The sequence below is a fragment of the Pipistrellus hanaki genome (assembly GCF_964339955.1).
Source record: "Pipistrellus hanaki genome assembly, chromosome: 1".
NCBI classification, from domain to species: domain Eukaryota; kingdom Metazoa; phylum Chordata; class Mammalia; order Chiroptera; family Vespertilionidae; genus Pipistrellus; species Pipistrellus hanaki.
Window position 1 is genome coordinate 161,919,529 of NC_140503.1, and position 20,389 is coordinate 161,939,917.

At 42.9% G+C, this 20,389-nt stretch overlaps 1 protein-coding gene and 1 long non-coding RNA gene across 3 annotated transcripts in view; one reads left to right on the forward strand and one right to left on the reverse strand.

The window, feature by feature from the left end:
- Positions 1–17,265, reverse strand: part of LOC311622206 — a 198,209-nt gene extending 180,944 nt beyond the window's left edge. Inside the window, exon 1 of the long non-coding RNA XR_014794963.1 lies at positions 16,941–17,265. This is a non-coding gene — a long non-coding RNA (uncharacterized lncRNA). The remainder of the gene's footprint in view (positions 1–16,940) is intronic.
- Positions 7,346–20,389, forward strand: part of RASGEF1B (RasGEF domain family member 1B) — a 507,219-nt gene continuing 494,175 nt past the window's right edge. The window contains exon 1 of one of the 2 annotated variants that reach the window (XM_084882776.1): positions 7,346–7,752. In XM_084882776.1, the coding sequence (XP_084738902.1) occupies positions 7,684–7,752 (69 nt within the window). In that variant the 5' untranslated portion in view covers positions 7,346–7,683. The remainder of the gene's footprint in view (positions 7,753–20,389) is intronic. The other variant, XM_084882775.1, reaches the window with a different exon arrangement.

A 20,389-nucleotide genomic window follows, 5' to 3' on the forward strand; every position in this document is an offset into this window, starting at 1 on the left:
AATTTTACAACAGAGGGATTAAAATGCTTCCTGAGCGTTGGGCACAAGTAGTAGAAAACAACGGCAACTATATTGTTGATTAAATTTTGTTGTTTAAATAAATTCGATTTAAAAAAAGTATTAGAAAACGACATTAATTATTACTAGACCTAATATTCTGCCAGGGAGCCCTCTTATAGCTTTTCAAATAAGTAAACCTTGGCAGGGCACTGTGCCAGGATCGAAACCCAACATTCCTGGCTGTAATGTGGGAATGGTATCTCAAGGATATGAGACTGGGGATTGGGTTTTCTCTCTCTCTCTCTTTTTCCTTCCTTCTTTCATTTTTCACCTAACTCAAAGAAAAGGACGGTTTTCCAGGGAAAAATTTCATCCCTGGCATGAATTAGAGAAGATGTGGGTTTCATACAATGGGCATGACTCAATGGAAAGAGTGTGGGCCATTAGGAGTCTTAGAATCAGGCCCACTCTGCCGATATGATGTGTAAACTTGGGCAAAACCATAACCTTTCTGTGCTTCTGATTCTGTAAAGCAGGTTTGGGGTGAGGGAATGGTGGGTTGGACTACATTCTTAAAAACACTCTTCTTTTTGATGGACTTGGGCTTTTAGCAACTAGTGATGGGAAAAGGCCTGGTATTTGTTCGGCGTTCCCACCCACCTTCTTGGTAAGGCAGAATGGGGCCCAAACTGAAGCCACACGCTCCCTTTTTGTACCAAGAAAGAAGCAAAGCAAATACTAAGTTTCAATCAATAGCACTACTTGAACACAGAAGATGGAACTATTTTCCTCCAAATTGTTTTGATTGCTGCCAGTAATTGCTATTTGGTACGAAATCCATTCAGATCATCAAAAGCCAAAGGAACATACAGAGCATGAAAAGATATTGTAATTGGCACCATTATAACTGTACGGTGTGTGATCTTAGCTGGGAGGCGGGAGGTTGTAGGTAACTTGTAATCCAGTTTTCTTTGTTATGAAACAGAATGTTGACATTGTATTCCTTGGGGATAATAATTATAACATTTCAGACACATAGAGCGCCTTTCTCAGGAGGTGCTTAAGGAACTCCGTAGACACCCAGTCAGCCTTGTAAACACAGTACAACCCGACTTGCTTACGTTTCTCTCAACTGAAAATTCCTATTAACCAGCGTTTCCCCTCATCCGTCCTATCGGGATAAATGATTTTTATGCTGGCGAACCTGACAACCTGGGAGACACGGAAGTGCTTTCTGAATCATCAAAGAATTATGAAACCTTCAGTAGAGTTTCAGTGTTAATTGCAACTTATGACAGCATAATTTTTTGAAAAGTGGTAATTCATGTGTTGTAGAGACTATAATTAGTGGAAACAGTTTATTAATCAGACTGCTCTGTTTTCTGACCATACTGTACAGTCTTTAGTACAGTTTGTACAGTAACTGCAGCACCAGCTCTCCCTGAGAGCCACAAAGGAAGCAAAGTAAAGGAAGGCAGTATTCTTAATGCATTGGCATAGAAGAAAATTGTACTCATTCTGGGCAAATGATCATTTCCCGAGCTTTATTTTTCAACTTCTACATTAACTTCTAAACTAAGAGAAAAGAGAAAATGGGTAAGTTAGTATTTGCCTTTTTATGACTTTGCCATTCCCAAGGTCATGGCTAATGTGAATAGAGAGACATCAGCTCTTATAGCAAAGATGAGTGTCTTTAAAATCAAATTTTGGATGATATTTAGTGGAGCTGCTTCACAAACAGATTTTTTTTTGGAGAGTATCAGTATAATAGATTTAGTTGTGTTAACTGGTCCATTCTAGATATTCTATTAAAGGGATAAGATCTTAAGTCAGTTAAGATTAACTTGATAACATTTTAAAATGTCCAAGTTCTTAACGATGGGATCGTTAAAAAAAGGTAGTGGCTAAAATTGGTGTTTTGCTCAGGCTCACTGCAAAGAATAGAAAATTTAGGAATGTGTAGACAAGAAAATGAAAAGAATCCATTATTCTATCACCCAAAGAGAACTATTATTGCCTTTCATGTTCCTCTTATGTATGCATGTGAACATTTAACAAAGTTAGCCCTTATTACATGTATTGTATGCTGTACCCCACCAACATTACATAAAGGAGGTTTTCTAGGCAGTAAACAGCCTTTTAGAACTAAAAGACTTTCTATATTTATGAACCATAATATGTTAAAACAACCTCCTATTGTTGAATTTAATATGGTTTTAAATTTGGGCATATAATGCTGCAACAAGTCTCTTTGCTTATTTGTTTATCTGTCCATTCATTTGTTTAATCATTTTTATTGAGTACTGTGTGCCAGGCTCTGGACCAGGAGTTGAGTATAAATCATTAATAATAACCCTCCTAATACTTAAAATTTATTATGGTTACTTATTTATTACAGTTACTACAGATAAAGCACTTTATTCATATTAGTATATTAACTATATTAATATAATAATCATTCTAATAAAGTTAGTATAATATGATAGTATTAACTAATTACATTCTTATGAGGTATAGGTATTTTTATTATTTCTATTTTCCAGATTAGGAAATGGAGGCTTAGAGAATTCAAGTGACTTGTCCACAATCACCCAATTGGTATGTAGCAGAACCAGAATTCAAACCCAGAGATGAGTGGATAAAAAAGCTGTGGTACATTTACACAATGCAGTTGTAAAAAAGAAGGAGCTCTTACCCTTTGAGACAGCAAAAAGAGACCTGGAGAGTATCATGCTAAGTGAAATAAGCCAACCAGAGAAAGACAAATATCACATGATCTTACTCATATGTGGAGTCTAATGAACAAAATAAACTGATGAACAAAATAAATCCAGAGACATAGAAGTATGGAACCGACTGATGAATCTTAGAGGGAAGGTGGGAGTTGGGATGGGGATAGGAGAGATTTACCAAAGAACTTATATGCATAAATGATAACCCATGGACACAGACAATAGTGTGGTGACGGCCTGGAAGAGAGGATGGGAGGATATGGGGTGGAGGGGGTCAATGGGGAAAAAAGGGGGGCATCTCTAATACTTTCAACAATAAAGGTAAATTAAAACACACACACACACACACCCATACACCCCCCCACACAAAACCAGGCAGCTTGACTCTAGTCCTATTCTTTTAACCACAGTGTTTATGTTTCAGTCAAAAAGACACTCACTTACCCCTATGTGCATGAAACAGTTTAAATGTAATAATCTTTCAGTAATTATCTGATTATTTTATGAGGGTAAATTCTAGAAATAGGAATGCTAAGTCAAAGAGTATGAACAATCCTCATGAATAATAGTATGGTCAAGGTCCTAAGTGGAGGAGTATCAGAGATGATGAGATTACTTATTTGTTTGCCTTGCTTTTTTTTTCAGGGGACAGGGCTGCGGGCAGTGGGGTGGGGTGGGAGGGGTCAGTTAAGAGTGGGGCTGGACCTCTGTCCTTGCTCTATCAGCAAGGTAGAGCAGGAAATAGACATGACAGTGGCAGACCTTGGATTAGGTCTGGGCAATGTTCTTGCTCTCAAGGCTGGGTCGGTGTGTGCCTGCCCTTCAGAAATGTTTATTTCCTTTTGACAATGAAGGAATCAAGATGGCAGAGGGGAGGAGGCATAAAGAGGAAGAGCTCATCAAAGGAAGAGTCTAGATTGCAAGTGAATGTGTAGCCTCCTAAGACAAGTATCATCACAAAAAAAATGCCTCTGCTCACTAACAATCCATCAGTTCAGTTAGATTTTCTCAATTTAGATAGTATTTAAGAGAGCCTTTTCTACAGCTAAACCACTACTTACTTACATAGGGCAAGTGATTATCTGTAAATGTTCCTTCTGTTCCTCATTATTGTGACACCCCTGCCCAAACCCCACTTCTCTAAGTAAGCATTACCTGTCTTTTGCCACCTCTCCACCACGCAGGATCATAGAATAGCAAAAGTACAGACTTGGCTGGCAGCTGTGCTAGGTTTGATTCCTGGCTCTGCCACTAACTTGCTGTGCTATGTTGGGCAATCTTTTTGATTCTCAGTTTCCCACCTTTAAAATAATACAGAGTTGTAGTGATAATCAAATTAGGTGACATGAGGAGGAAAAAACCTACATTTAACCTTTATTGAATGATTAACATAAATATCACAAAACAAAACACTATTCCAAATTACTTATTCCTCAAAACAACCTGGAGTCTATCATAGATAGCTCTCATGGTTTTCACCCCTGGGGTTACTTCTGGGATGATGTTATACTAGAGCAGTGTTTTTCAACCTTTTTTGGGCAAAGGCACACTTGTTTCATGAAAAAAATCACGAGGCACACCACCATTAGAAAATGTTAAAAAATTTAACTCTGTGCCTATATTGACTATATATAAAGTAATTCTCTTGAATAGGAATCAAATAAACACAAAGAAAGTATTTTATAATTACTTTATTATGAAATATTAAGTAAACAAAATAGTGAAAAATTATAAAATTCTTGTCTTGTCTGCACCTACGGCACACCAGGCAACAGCAGTTGAAAAACGCTGTACTAGAGGCTCAATGCCCAAAATTCGTGCAAGGGGCTCACTCCTTGTAGCCCTGGCTTCGTCCAGAAGGTCATCTGGAAGGAATGCTGGTCTTAGCATATTGTGCTTTTATCATTATAGATTATGGGGCCAAACTTTGAAGATGTAATTAGGGTGACTAATCAATTGACCTTAAACTAGGCAGATTATTCAGCTGGGCCTAGATATTATCCTATCTAATAAAGAGGGAAATATGCTAATAGACCCTCACACCATCGCAAAGATGGCAGTGCCCACAGCCAATAAGGAGGGAATATGCTAATTGACTGCCCCACCCTCAAAGATGGTGACACCCACAGACAATATGGAGGGAATATGCTAATTGACTGCCATGCCCTCAAAGATGATAGTGTCCAAAGCCACAAGATGGTGGCATCTAGTCCCCTCAGCCCAGTTGGGGTGACAGGCATGTGGCAAGGCTGGGCCCACCCCCAGGAGGACCAGGCTTCTCTGTGCACCTGCCTCCAAAGTCCCCCAGTCCCCTCAGCCCCCAACTGCCCAGGGCCAGCCTGAGGTGTAGGCAAGCCTTGGATGGTGGCTGCTCAGCCGCCTAGGGCCACCCGAGGCTCAGGTAAGCAGGGCCGGCTGAGGTGTGCGCTGCTGGCAGTGGCAGCAGCAGAGGTATGAAGGGGCATCACCTTCCCCTGATCACCAGGTCACCTCCTGCCCCTGAGGGCTCCTGGACTGTGAGAGAGGGCAGGCTGGGCTGAGGGACCCCCCTCCAGTGCATGAATTTTCATGCACTGGGCCTCTACTAACATATAACACACAAACTCTTTAAAAGCAAGAATTTTCTGTGTCTGTTGGCAAAAGAGGAAGCTGGAGAGATTTGAGGCATGGGAAGGACTCAATGCAGTTGCTGCTTTGAAGACAGAGGAATTCACACGAGAAAGAGCCTGGGCAAGCTCTAGGAGCAGAGGGCCAGCCCTGATGCCAACCAATAAGGAATCAAGGACCTCAGGTCTACAGCTCCAAGGCATGGGATTCTGCCAACAACCTGGATGACAAGAAGCTGAATGAGTTTGGAAGGGCATTCTTCCCAGAGCCTCCAGATGAGGGCCCAGCAGGTTGGCATCTCAGCTTCTTTCACCTTGTGAGTTCCTAAGCAGAGAGTCCACTTCAGCCAGTCCACAGAACTGCAAGATAATAAAAGGGGGTTGCTTTAAGACTGTAAGTTGTGCCAGCAGTAGAAATCTAATACAAACCACATATCATAGTTACCTTTATTACTATGCCCACTTTGCAAATGAGGAAACTGAAGCACAGAGAAGTCACTCACCTAAAGTCTCACAGCTATTAAATGTCAGAATTGGGATTTGAATCCAGGTAGTCTTTTCCCATAGCCTATGCTCTAACCTATGGACACAGCCCCTGAGACAACAGCAGATACTCCTTGCATATCAGTTTTCCTTCCATTTTCTTTCCAGCTAGCACATTGCTTATTTTAATATTACATTAAAACCATTTTAACACTTTTCTTGCCTATTTTAGCCCCCAAATTCCCTAAATTCAGAGTGAGTTTGCTGTACCAGCTAGAATTCTGGAATGAGAATTAGGAAATCTGGACCCAGCTATTCATCACCATCTATCCAACCATCCATCTCCTATTTGGTCAACCCGAAATTATAGAAGCTCCTATACGCCGGGAGTCTAATACCATGTGACGTGATGAAGTATTAGGAACTTTCCTAGTCTGTCTTCCTTGCATATGAATTAGGTGATTTGACAAAATTTTTTCTAAGGTCAGTGCCATCAATCTATTGCTTTTATAGTCCCTACATGTGCTGACCTATGCATTTGACAAGGCAGGGCAATGTTTCTCAGAACCCAGCCTGAGGACTACCTTCATCAGAATCTCCTGGGTGCCCAATAAAAAAGCAGATCTGGTTTATCTATTGTGAATATACTTTTATTGATTTCAGAGAGGAAGGGAGAGAGAGAGAGAAACACCTATGAGAAAATAGTTGATAGGCTGCCTCCTGCATACTCCCTACTGGGAATAGAGCCCGCAGTCGGGGCCTGTGCCCTGAATGGAATCTAACTACGACCTCTTGGTTCCTAGGTCAATGCTCAACCTCTGAGCCACACCCGCCAGGCCAGATCTGGTTTCCATAAGCTCTGCAGGTTATGCTTATGCACACAAAAGTTTGAGACATACAGCTATAGGGATGCTACATAAATATGCAACCTAGGCCTTGTGTCCCGAAAGCAGCTTCTTTTATTAAAAGACAAGCCTTGATAGGCCTGGAAAGAACAACAGGGCCACCCTTGCCTGAGATCAGGCTCCTGGCCCTGCTGGTCCTCGCCCCTCTGTGCCCCCCACACCAGCCAAGGCCAGGGAGGCCAGCGGGGACGGTGATGATGGAGCAGATCTGCCCTGGCCCGTATCTGTGCCTGCCCCGTTCACTAACAGGGGCTAACAGGAGGAGTCCCCCTTCCAGGCGTCAGGAGCCTTTTCCCTTCCCGAAGGGAGGGTGGGGCTGGCGCTGGCCAGTGAGGGTGGGGTGGGGGGAGCTGGGGCAGCTGGCGCCTCGCAGCTGTAACTCTCCCGGGTCCCGCAGCAGCCGGAGCAGCGCCTTTCCTCCTGCCCTGGCACGGGGGAGGGGACCCTGGGGAAGTGGGTCAGCCGAGGGCTCGCAAGGGCAGACCCTTCCCCTCCTGCGCCTCCCGCTCTCCCGCCGAGCGCCGGGCGGTGTCGCTGGAGTGCCCGCGCCCAGGGCTGGGCCGCCCGGTGCCTGCGCCGCCGCCGCTGCCCTTGCCCGCGCGGCCGTCTCCCTGCGGCTCCTTGGCCCTCCTGTGCCTCCTCCCTCTATCCCCGGGCCGCCGGGCCCGCCCTCCCGGCGGTGAGAGGCACATTCAGCGGGAAAGGCGAGCGGACCACGGCACCTGATCCCGAGGCGGAGGCTGGGTCGGCGGGCGGGACCGCGCGCCCCTCGCACCCGGGACTGGACAGCGGCGGACGGGCAGCCGGCGCGCTCGGTTCCGGCCCGGGTCCCCGGTCCCCGGCTCCCGGCCTCCGCGGGGCAGCCCCCAGCCCGCGGGCACTACCTCGCCCCCCGGGCTCCTCCGCGGGCAGAGGACGCACCCAGCGCTGCGGAGGGACCTGCCTCTCCACTCGTTTATGGCAAAGTTTCTCGCCGAGCTCCTGGGCTGCACGTTGCCGGGCAAGGGCGCCTCTCCCACGCTGGAGGTAGGTGGCGAGGGCGTGTCCCCGCAGCCGCGCCGTGTGCGGTGGCCGCGACCCCGGACCGACAGGGCCCGGGGGTCCCCCGGAGTTGGCCAGGGCAGGCTCACTGGTCTGCTTTCCATCGGGGTGTCTGGGGCGGGGCAGGGACAGGAGGGCGAGGAGGAGACCTGCAGCCTGAAGTTGCGCCTCCCTGGACCTCAGGGAATCCTCCCCCCCCCCCTTCTTCCCTAGTTGACAGGCAAACATATTTTTCTGTTCATCTGGGTGAGTTTTTATAGTTGGTCTTTACCTAACATAGCAGGAATGCTAAAAATGAGCAGCGTCCCACAGTCCTTCCCAGCTGCCTACTTTGTTTCTTCCCCTTTTCCTTTTAATTTGGAAACACAACAAAGTAATACCGTTAGGTCAGAAGGTTCCTACCTCCCTGAGTCCTGCAACTGCGGCCCTCCCCCAACCTCCAGCACACACACACACACACACACACACACTCAAAAAGTGAACTCATGTCTCCTGTGAGTGCCATCCAGTGGGGATGAGAAGGGTTAACATAGGCTTTGCAGAATCAGATGAGCAGATCCGGCCTCTGAAGGCAGGTCCATCTAATTGCTCCCACCTGCCTGTCATGGCAGTGCCGCTGCTGAAAGCATCTCAGCAGGAAGTTGTTTATGAGAAGGCTGGCTTGCTTGTCCTCCTGGGATGCATCCCTTCCTCACTTCTATTGAGCCACAGTGTCCTTTGTCTCTCTCCAGCAGCCCTCTCAGCAGGCTGCCTGACAACGAGGCCAGGACCGAGGGCCCTGGCTTTGGCCTGGCCAGGTGGACCAGTGGGCAGTGTGTGCTTGCCCACTCAGCACTGCTCACTGAGCCGCAGGGCCCCCCCCCGCAACTCTTCCTGCCAGCCTTAGGGCTTCACCAGGAGCTGCTTCAGCCCCTTCTGTCTGCAGTTCCCCGACTGGCCAGAGAGGGCAGCACTTGGTCTCTTCCCTCCTGAGTGCAGGAGTTTGTCCTTCAGTAAGAAGAAACTCTAAGTCCCTTTCCTGACTGCCTGCTAGTCTGCTCACCTTTGGCAACTGTCGGTGTTCTTACCCTCTGAGCTCCTCTGGTGCTATATCTTTGATTTTGGAGGTCAGATCGCCCAATCTCTGTTGTGTTTTTAAGCCGGGAGATCCCCATGGAGCTGGGAAACAAGAGCAGGCTGGCAGAAACCAGGCATTTCAGCCTGAACACTTGGTAGCCTGGACTCTAAGAAAGATTGAAGAGCCTGAAAAAGGAAAGCTTTTCAGGCCCGCAGCTGAGATGAGCCGTCTCCTTTGACGGGTAACATCTCTGCCTCTTTGCTTCTCTGTGATGTAAATGTTAGGCAGCATTTGGGGACTCTTCCTGGCGTCTGAGAGACTCCTTTAAAATTGCTTTTCTCTTTGGCTTTCTCTTCACTTGTATTTGGATTTTTGTTCCTAAATTAACAAATCCCATGACACACTGGACACTGAGCCCGCAACTTGGGGATGTGTAAAAATATATTAACACACACACACACACACACACACATAAAATCCACATGCCAAGCAATTTTGGTGGCATGTATTGCATTTTGTATATAAGCCTGTTTTATCCTGCAACCAATGGACACCCCACCTTGACTTCTTAGGAAAACTGACTCTCAATCATTGATGGTTAGAGAGGGCTTTAAAAACTAAGGCAGAGACATAGCTGGACAATTTAGAAAATGAGTAGCTGTTCTGCCTTTGGAGAGCTCCAGGGAAAGGGAATCCCCGTCTTTGAAAACTCCTTAAACCTTGCTTTGTGTATTTTCTGCCCATTTAAAGGCAGGAGCTACTGTAGCATTTGTTCTCTCCTTTCTACAAATGCTTGATTCAGTGTTGGCGGAATCCACTAAAACACGCCACCCAGGTATCACTTTTGTCAGGGTTGTTGGAGGAGTTAAGTGACTGCCCCTTTCCTGCCTGTGGGGAAAATCTGTGCCCAAAGAGGCGAATAACTGAGTCAGAAATGTGTTTTGAGGATGCTTTATTCTCAGACAGAAACCCCTTCAACACACTCTTACTCATGAAAGAAGAGGCAGTGCTTGAGTTCTCTACATCTGGTAGGAAGAGAAATGTATAAGGAAGATATCCCTAACCCTTTAAAAATATTCATTTCCTAAAAGCAAAAGTGCTAGGATAGGAGAAAATTTTATGCAGTTTTTCATTTCCCCCAAATGCTCTAATTCTAGCTTTGGAGGTAACTTTAGTTTCAGGGAGGTCAAGAGAAGAGATGGATATTTTCATCATGAATGGCCTTTGGTTTTATTTTGGTTAGGACAGTGGTCAGCAAACCGAGGCTCGCGAGCCACATGCGTCTCTTTGGCCCCTTGTATTCTAATACCACTTCTTCAAAATAGACTCGCCCAGGCCAAAAACCGACTTCTGCGCATGGGCCACGAAGTTTCAATCGCACTGTACCACTGTACGTGTGCACCCCCACGTGTTATTTTGTGGAAGAGCCACACTCAAGGGGCCAAAGAGCCGAATGTGGCTCGTGAGCCGTGGTTTGCCGACCACTGGGTTAGGAGGTGGCCAAGAATGTAGTCTCTTCCAACACAGGCCAATTAGGAGCTTCTGCCTGGAAGAGGACCGAATCCCGGCAGGACCTCCTCTGTGTTTGCAGCTGTCTGACAAGGGCAGGTGGGTGACAGGTTATGGGGAACACAGGGCCAGAAAGTCACTGTGGCTGAAAAACAACTCCAGTGCATTCCCTGCTGCATCATCCTCAGAGGCTAAGGACAGATGGTGTGCATTTGAAATACAGAGTAGGTTTCATGACCATTTTGTTAACCTTCCCTTTCCTTTTTCTTAGTACAGTGTTTAAGTTTACAAAGTCTTTGAGAAACAATATTAAAATTTCAAGAGGAGAGCAAACTGGGTAAACTTATTCACCCCAGCCATGGCAGTGCCCTGAACACGGGGCTAGACTTTAGAATAATGACTTTGCCTCATCAAGACAGCTCCTGCAGAAAGAGTGAACTTGCTATGAATTCTGATGTCTAGGAAGGTAGAACATTCTAAACACACAGGTCGGTGGTTTCAGACCAAGATGGTCCTACTTACGTCTTATAAGCTTGGCTGGCTGGCTTGCCGGTGTTGGGTGGGGATGCAGCCTGTTCAGTCGTTATGGCGTGAGGGTGTCACGAGCATTTGCATATTAACCTTTTTTTGAGTATAGATTATACGAGTTGGTCCGAAGGTTGTGGGTTATTGTTAAGCTGAGTATAGATTATACGAACAAAGTTTCAAGAATAATACTTTTCCTTATGACAGGGGATGCACTCTGGTTTTTGCAACTCTGTTCTTTCCCTTCCATTCCATCTCTGCCATTCTTAGTAAGAATTAAATGGGGTGGTGGTGGTGGGGGGAAGGAATTGATTTCATGGATTGTGACTCATAATTTAAAAAGCAGTGCTGCCGAAACCGGTTTGGCTCAATGGATAGAGCGTCGGCTTGGGGACTGGAAGGTCCCGGGTTCGATTCCGGTCAAGGGCATGTACCTTGGTTGCGGGCATATCCCCGGTGGGGGGTGTGCAGGAGGCAGCTGATCGATGACTCTCTCTCATCGATGTTTCTAACTCTCTATCTCTCTCCCTTCCTCTCTGTATAAAATCAATAAAAAATATATATATTAAAAAGCAGTGCTGTATAAGATGGTAAGATTCTATTTTTACAGACCAGTTTGTATCACCTCATTTCCCCAGTACTATACTTATACCTTCTTACATTATAAAGCAGGGGATTTCTGTGATCTATCTTGGAAAACCAATTAACATACATAATAATATTATTTTTTTTTGTAAAAAATATTTTTAGGGTTTCAAACAACTAACTTACCAAATAACTTTTGATAAGTATCCTGCCTAAAATTGGGTAAAATGTTTGGCATGCTACCTGAGCATATTTTATGACATGGGTTTTTATATTTTGAACACTGTACTCAAATTTCTACTTATCTGTCTCTTTGCATCCACTAACAACAAATTTGCCCCGCTGGCTGGATTGCCTCCCCAGGCTACAATTTTGAATCTTGCCAGTTTTATATTTTAATCGGCCCATCTCTTCTCTGATGAAGGAAGTTATACTTTCAAGCAGATTTTACTTCTAATTTATCTGGTAAAGATGTTGATTTTTTAAATCCATTTTAATGAACTCTTTTGTCTTTAAATGAATCTTACATACTCTCATCCACTTGGTCATTCTGATTGGCTTCCAGTATCTAAAGAATGAAACATGTGGTCAGTCTGTTTGAAAGCAAATAACATGCTTGTATATGGCATTAACTTTAGTGATTAGATGTTGGAGGATGATCATAACACAGAAGTTGACTTTGAAACGAATAGCTCCTATTGCCACAGCTGGGCCATTTGAGTTTTAAGCTAATGGATGCTGAGCTTGTCTTATAAATTCACAATTCAGTTTATTTGAGGGCCAATTGAATTGCTCTACCACATCTGAGCCATTGTATACACCCAGGCAACTCTACTTACCTTTTGCGTTAGCTGCTTTTAAACTCTGCATGTGGTCCTAAATGCATGCAGTTCATTTACAGGAATATTTGGTCTCATTATGATTACATCTGTCTAATGGCTTCTTGCTGAGAAACCAGAACATGATTTTTGCTTTTTTGTATTTTGATAAGGAAAGGCTGGTATTTCATATCTGCCCAATGGCCAGTGCTAGCTGCATGTTGTAGGAGCAGGGGTAGGAGCTTAATGCTTTGTTTTATTTCCGTTTGCATAGTTCTTTTCAATTTGCAGATATTCTTGTATATTTTGAATTTCTTTACTTTGCAAATCTTTGATGAAATACAATAGGTCCAGTAGTGACATTCATATTAGGAAAGTGCTACTTACTTAGAGTTACCTATTGAAGTGGCGCATAAATATAATGACCACTTTTATTTATCTGAATTCTCTGATGAGTAAAGACTGTGCTTTCTGTCTTAAATTTATTCTAGGCCTATTTTCTCCAAATACCTCTAAGATATTAACAATATTCCATGTACCTTTCAAACCTCTACCTTTGCAAACCAAAATGGAGGACTCATCACTCTCCCTGCAACCAGCTGAAACCCATGTCTCCTTTTCAACTCTATCATCAGCCAAAGCATCACAGTCTTATACTTACCTAGAGTAGCACTGGGGTGACATTGTGTTTTCTTTCTTTTAAAAAAATTTTTTTTTATTGATTTTAGAGAGAGAAAAAGAGAGAGGGAGAGAGAGAAACATTGATTGACTGCTTCCTGCATACCCCCTACTGGGGATCGAGACAACAACCTCAGCATGTACCATGACCAGGAATCAAACCCACAACCTCTTGATGCATGGGACTAACTATGCTCAACCAACTGAGCCACACTGGCCAGGGCTTTCTTTTCTTTTTCCTTCTTAAACAGCCTGTCAGTGATTCCTGCAGATCCTTTATTTGGTTTATATCTTCCTTTTGATCCCTGCTAGTCTTCATCCACTGATCTGACAAACATCTATTGAGTATGTATTATGTATGACCAAAGGTCTGTAGGAGATTTCACAATATACCGCTATTTGGTTTGCTTCCCCGAAGTCTTCCTCCTCTCCACTTTTCCTGAATTTGCAGCTACCGTGTTTCCCCGAAAATAAGACATCCTCCAAAAATAAGACCTAGCGCATGGAAAGATAAGACATCCCCTGAAAATAAGACCTACCGCAACTTTGGGAGAAAAAATTAATATAAGACACTGTTGCCAAAACTGGTTTGGCTCAGTGGATAGAGTATCGGCCTGTGGACTGAAAGGTCCAGTCAAGGGCATGTACCTTGGTTGCGGGCACATCCCCAGTAGGGGGCATGCAAGAGGCAGCTGATCGATGACTCTCTCTCATCGATGTTTCAAACTCTCTATCTCTCTCCCTTCCTCTCTGTAAAAAATCAATAAAATATATTAAAAAAAAGAGAAAGTGAACAGAGACTAGATATACAATGGAATATTATTCGGCCTTTAAAATAAAATGAAATTCTGACATATACTACAACATGGAAGAACCTTAAAAAAAAATAAAAAAATAAGACACTGTCATATTTTCGGGGAAACAGGGTAGAATATCACAAAGGCTTTTCATTGTCACTTTCTTAAGTAACAGCTAACTGACTTTCTAGTTCCAAAGGCTCAAGTCTCTAAATTCTGCCTAGGTTATTTCTAAGGTATTCCCTAAAGTGTCTCCCTCTGCCTAGCTAACTTAACTTCCTGCCCTTGATTTTCTTCCATTGATGATCGCACATCAAATACAGATTCTTGCCCCTGTGCCTTTGTTGTTTATGCTACTTGTCTATCCTGCAATATGATGACCTACCCCATTCTTTCCATTCTTCCTAACTCCCTAACCTCAGGGTTACAGTAAAGACCCAACCTTTTATGAAACCTCCCCCAAAGTCACAGCAAATAGGCCAGAAGTACACAGGTTGGAAAATCAGGTACTTGGTTTCCAATTTTGGCTCCTCCACATTTTAGCTATGTGATCTAAATAAATTACTTCTCTGTGTCTCAGTTTTATTTTCTGTAAACTTGGAATAATAATAGTAGCTATTTTACTGAGTTGTTATGAGGATTAAATAAGAATTCTAATAAAGTACTTTGTATGGTATGTGGCATATAGTAATTGAGAAATAATATATAATAATGATGATGATGATGATTATTATTATATACTTTCACCTTGATTCTAATAACCCTGTATTGTCTTTCTTCTTTGACCACCTTAGAAACACCTTGCATTTTTCTGAATTCCTCACAGTGCTGAGCACAACATAGGTACTCAATCAATACTTATTAATTTTGAACACATGCCATATGCTGTTTTAGCAAAATCTGGGAACCAATTTATTTCTGGATATATTTCATTGTATTTCATGGAAATGTGACATCCACTGTCCTTTAGTGACTTGGCCCTCATCTATGGGATGTATATTGATGCTAACATAGGCTGCAGTTACACAAGTGATGATAATGTACTTTTACATGCAATTCTGGCAGGAGCAGTACTTGAAAAATGTGCCAATTATAAATGCCACTTAAATAAAATTCAACCATAAATTGCAATATAATTAAGCACAGGATATTTTTTAAATGATTTGCAAACATGCGTCCTAAAGTAAGTCAAGGGAAGAATATTCATGTTATAAGCCACGATTTCATTCATCAGACCTTTATGATCCGTGCTGTTGATAGGGAATTCTTGCTGGAAGTCAAGCTAGATTATTCCAAAATTAATTTACTTCCAAAGAACATTTTACCCAGGGAGCTTCCTTATTGAATTTCCAGTGAGAAAGTGGGGGTAATGATGCCCTGCTTCCCTGGAAACTCTGTTAGATGACCTGAGAGTGTGGGGATTTATTTTCATGGGGATTATTTGAACTCGGCTGGAAGTCCAGCAAGGATGCCTGCAGAGAGGCATATGTGGCTGCATTACAAATTGCAGAGAAGCTGCACCAGGAATCTTAAGATCTGGATTCTGAGCATGGCTCATCTCACTGGCTGAATGCTACTGGGGGAAATCTCCTTACCTCTCAGAGTGTCAATTTTCATAGCTCTAAAATGAAAGTATCACAATTCGATTTGCTTCACTCACAGAATTGATGTGAGGCTCTGGTATGGTAACGTGAATGTCCTTTATAAAATGTCAAGTGTTATGTAAATGTGAGTTGCCATCGCTGTTACTGTAATGAAGAGGATAGAAACGTAAGGTGCATACTTGGCATCCTGGGTGTGCAGGAGCCTGTTGGACTCTTAGGGATGGTATGAATGCTAAAGAATAAAAATGCTTCTACGTATTTGAAAGGTTGAGGAAGAAATATGAAGCAGTTATATTTTATAACTAGATGCCTGGTGCATGGAATTCATGCACTGGGAGGGGTGTCCCTCAGCCCAGCCTGCACCCTCTCTAATATGGAACTCTTCGGGGATGTCTGACTGCTGGTTGGGATTGGGCCTAAACCGGCAGTCAGACATCCCTCTCATAATCCAGGGCTGCTGGCTCCCAACCACTTGTCTGCCTGCCTGCCTGATTGCCCCTAACCGTTTCTGCTTGCCAGCCTGACCACTCCCCTGTCAGCCTGATTGATGCCTAACTGCTCCACTGCCAACCTGATTGTCCTTCCCTGCCCTTCCCTGCCAGTTCGATTACTCCCCAACTGCCCTCCCCTGCCGGCCCTGTCACCTCCAACTGCCCTCCCCTGCCAGCCTGGTCGCTCCTAACTGCCCTACCCTGCAGGCCTGGTTGCCCTCAACTGCCTTCCCCTACTGGCCATCTTCTGGCATCCATCTTGTGACCACATGGGGGCAGCCATCTTGTGCAAGAGCGTGACAGTCAATTTGCATATTACCTCTTTATTTTATAAGATGAGAGCTTTAGCCCCTGTACAGTAACCCCTGAAATCTATTTGCATTCAGAGATTTAGCTAGGGAATAAAGCAATGAAAAACTAAACTTGAACTAGGTCTATGAATTAAATCCCATCCATATTAGGAGAAGGGGGTGGAAAGGGGATGGGAATAGAAGGGTAGAGTAGGGATGGAGTAGGGGATAGTAGTGAGGATGGGTGTGCAGATATCTGTGACAGAAGGCAAGTTGCAAGGAGGTGCTGTTGGGCCAGACTCAGAAAGAGGGTATGAGAGGCTAGGATTGTAGATTGCAAAAACATATAGTCCCTGTTGTGTGAATTCCCCCCCGCCCCCTTTTCCTTTCTACCCTGAGCCAGAAAAAAAGACTTTGACATATGATGGATGACCCAAGCAACTGGGCTATTGGGCCATTTCAGAGAGCAGAACTCAGAGGAGGGAGCCTTTTTAAAGCATGGGTGCACGGATGTCCAGGGCAGAGCAGAAATGGGCTGTTTGTTGCAGGAGCAGCACAGGCACACAGGTGGCCTGGAGCCAGATTGGTCCAAAAGCTGGTTCAAGAGCTCACAGGATGTAACTTTCCCCAGAGGGCACCAACTAATACCAAAGGAAGAAGGGATTCTTGGAAGAGAATCTGATGTCTCAGAGTGTGGGTGGAGTTCTGTAGCTAGCAAATTTTGGGTGGACGTGATAAGATGACTTCACCTATAACTACATTTGGGTACATAAAATTTGTTCATATACCAGAAATCTTGTCAGTTTTCTCCTTTCTCACTTCATTCTTTTTTTTTTTTTTTTTTTTTTTTTTTTTTTTTTTTTTTTTTTTTTTTTAATTAATTTATTTATTTATTTATTTATTTTTTACATATTTTCTTGATTTTTTTTTTTATTGCCCCCCTCCCTCCCTCCCACACATCCCCTCCCTCCCCATAGTTTTATGTCCATTGGTTGTACTTATATGCATTTATACAAGTCCTTCGGTTGATCTATTATCTCCCCCTGATATCCCTACCCTCCCCACTGTAATTTGACAGTCTGCCTGTTGCTTTACTTTCTCTATATCTGTCTCTTGGTTCATCAGTTTATAAAGATCTTTATCATCCACCGATGTGTGAGGTCATGTGGTGTTTCTCTTTCGTTGATTGGCTTATTTCACTCAGCATGATGCTCTCCAATTCCATCCAGGTTGCTGCAAATGATGAGAATTCCTTCTTCTTTATGGCAGCATAGTATTCCATTGTGTAGATGTACCATAGTTTTTGGATCCAATCATCTGCTGACGGGCACCTAGGCTGTTTCCAAATTCTGGCTATTGTAGATTGTGCTGCTATGAACATAGGGGTGCATATATCCTTTCTGATTGGTGTTTCTAGTTTCTTGGGATATATTCCTAGAAGTGGGATTACTGGGTCAAATGGGAGTTCCATTTTCAGTTTTTTGAGGAAACTCCACACTGTTCTCCACAGTGGTTGCACCAGTCTGCATTCCCACCAGCAGTGCACGAGAGTTCCTTTTTCTCCGCAACCTCGCCAACACTTGTCGTTTGTTGATTTGTTGATGTTGGCCATTCTGACAGGTGTGAGATGGTACCGCATTGTTGTTTTGATTTGCACCTCTCGGATACTTAGTGACTTTGAGCATGTTTTCATGTGCCTTTTGGCCTTCCTTCTGTCTTCTTTTGAAAATATTCTGTTTAGGTCCATTGCCCATTTTTTAATTGGATCATTCATCTTCCTTTTATTTAGTTGTATAAGCTGTCTGTAAATGTTGGAGATTAAACCTTTATCAGTGGTAATATTTGCAAATATGATCTCCCACACCGTGGGCTTTCTTGTTGTTTTATTGATGGTTTCTTTTGCTGTAAAAAAGCTTTTTATTTTGAAGTAGTCCCATTTGTTTATTTTCTCTTTAGCTTCCATTGCCCTAGGGGCCGTATCAGTGAAGAAGTTATTTTGGCATACGTCTGAGATTTTGCTACCTGTGGATGCTTCTAGTATTTTTATGGTTTCCCGTCTGATGTTTAAGTCCTGTATCCATTTTGAGTTTATCCTTGTGAATGGTGTAAGTTGGTGATCTAGTTTCATTCTTTTGCATGTGTCTTTCCAATTTTCCCAACACCATTTATTGAAGAGACTGTCTTGACTCCATTGTATATTCGTGCCTCCTTTGTCAAATATTAATTGAGCATAGTGATTTGGGTTGATATCTGGGTTCTCAATTCTATTCCATTGATCTATTTGTCTGTTCTTGTGCCAGTACCAGGCTGTTTTGAGAACAGTGGCTTTGTAGTATAGTTTGAAGTCTGGTATTGAGATCCCTCCTACTTTACTCTTCTTTCTCAGAATCGCTGTGGCTATTCGGGGTCTTTTATTGTTCCAAATGAACTTTTGGAGAGTTCTTTCTAGGTCAGTGAAATATGTCGTTGGTATTTTAATGGGGAGTGCATTGAACCTATAGATTGCTTTAGGAAGTATGGACATTTTGATGATGTTGATCCTACCAATCCATGAACATGGTATGTTCTTCCATCTCCTTACATCTTCCTCTATCTCTTTTTTCAGTGTCGTGTAGTTTTCCGCAAATAGGTCCTTTATTTCTTTAGTTAAATTTATTCCTAGGTATCTTAATTTTTTTGGTGCGATGGTGAATGGAATTGCTTTTTTAGCCTCTGTTTCTGTAGTTTCACTGTTGGTGTATAGAAATGCCATGGATTTCTTGGCATTAATTTTATATCCTGCTACGTTGCCAAATTCATTTATTAAGTCAATTAGTTTTTTACTGGAGTCTTTTGGGTTTTTTATGTACAATATCATGTCATCTGCAAATAAGGATAACTTTACTTCTTCTTTTCCAATTTGGATGCCTTTTATTTCCTCCTCTTGTCTAATTGCAATGGCTAGTACTTCCAGAACTATGTCAAACAGGAGTGGCGAGAGTGGGCATCCCTGTCTTGTTCCTGTTCTTAGAGGGAATGGTTTTAGTTTTTGCCCATTGAGTATAATGTTGGCTGTGGGTTTATCATATATAGCTTTTATTATGTTGAGGTATGATCCTTGTACTCCCACTTTTTTAAGAGTTTTTAACAGGAAAGGGTGTTGGATTTTGTCAAATGCTTTTTCTGCGTCAATTGATATGACTATATGATTTTTATCTTTCAATTTGTTTATGTGATGTATCACGTTTATTGATTTGCGGATATTGTACCATCCTTGCATTCCTGGAATAAATCCTACTTGGTCATGGTGTATGATCTTTGTGATGTTCTTCTGGAGTCGATTTGCTAGAATTTTGTTGAGGATTTTGGCATCTATGTTCATGAGGGATATTGGCCTGTAATTTTCTTTCATTGAGTTGTCTTTATCTGGTTTTGGTATTAGGGTGATGTTGGCTTCATAGAAGGAGTTCGGAAGTGTTCCTTCCTCTTGGATTTTTTGGAATAGTCTGAGGAGGATAGGTTTTAGTTCTTCCTTGAATGTTTGGTAAAACTCTCCTGTGAAGCCATCTGGCCCTGGGCTTTTGTTTGCTGGAAGCTTTTTGATGACGGTTTCAATTTCTTCCCACGTCACTGGTCTATTGAGATTTTTAGATTCTTCCTGATTGAGTTTTGGCAGTTTGTATTTTTCTAGGAATATGTCCATTTCCTCCAGGTTGTTTAGTTTGTTGGAATAGAGTTGTTCGTAGTATTTTGTAACAATCTGTTGTATTTCGGTGGGGTCTGTTGTTATTTCACCTCTTTCATTTCTGATTTTGTTTATTTGGGTCCTCTCTCTTTGTTTCTTGGTTAGCCTGGCTAGAGGTCCATCAATCTTGTTTATCCTTTCGAAGAACCAGCTCTTGGTTTTGTTGATCTTATGTATTGTTTCTTTGGTCTCTATGTCATTTATCTGTGCTCTGATTTTTGTTATTTCCTTCCTTCTGCTTACACTGGGCTTTTCTTGTTGCTCTTTTTCTAACTCTTTGAGTTGTAGAGTTAGTTCATCTGTTACCATTTTTTCTAGTTTTTTGCAATAGGCTTGTAAGGATATGAACTTCCCTCTCAAAACTGCTTTTGCTGTGTCCCATAGATTTTGGATTGTTGTGTTTTCATTGTCATTTGTTGCCAGGATGTTTTTAATTTCTTCCTTGATTTCTCTGGTAACCCAGTCCTTGTTTAATAGCATGTTGTTTAGTCTCCATGTATTTGATTTCTTTGGATTATTTTTATTGTAATTAATTTCCAGTTTT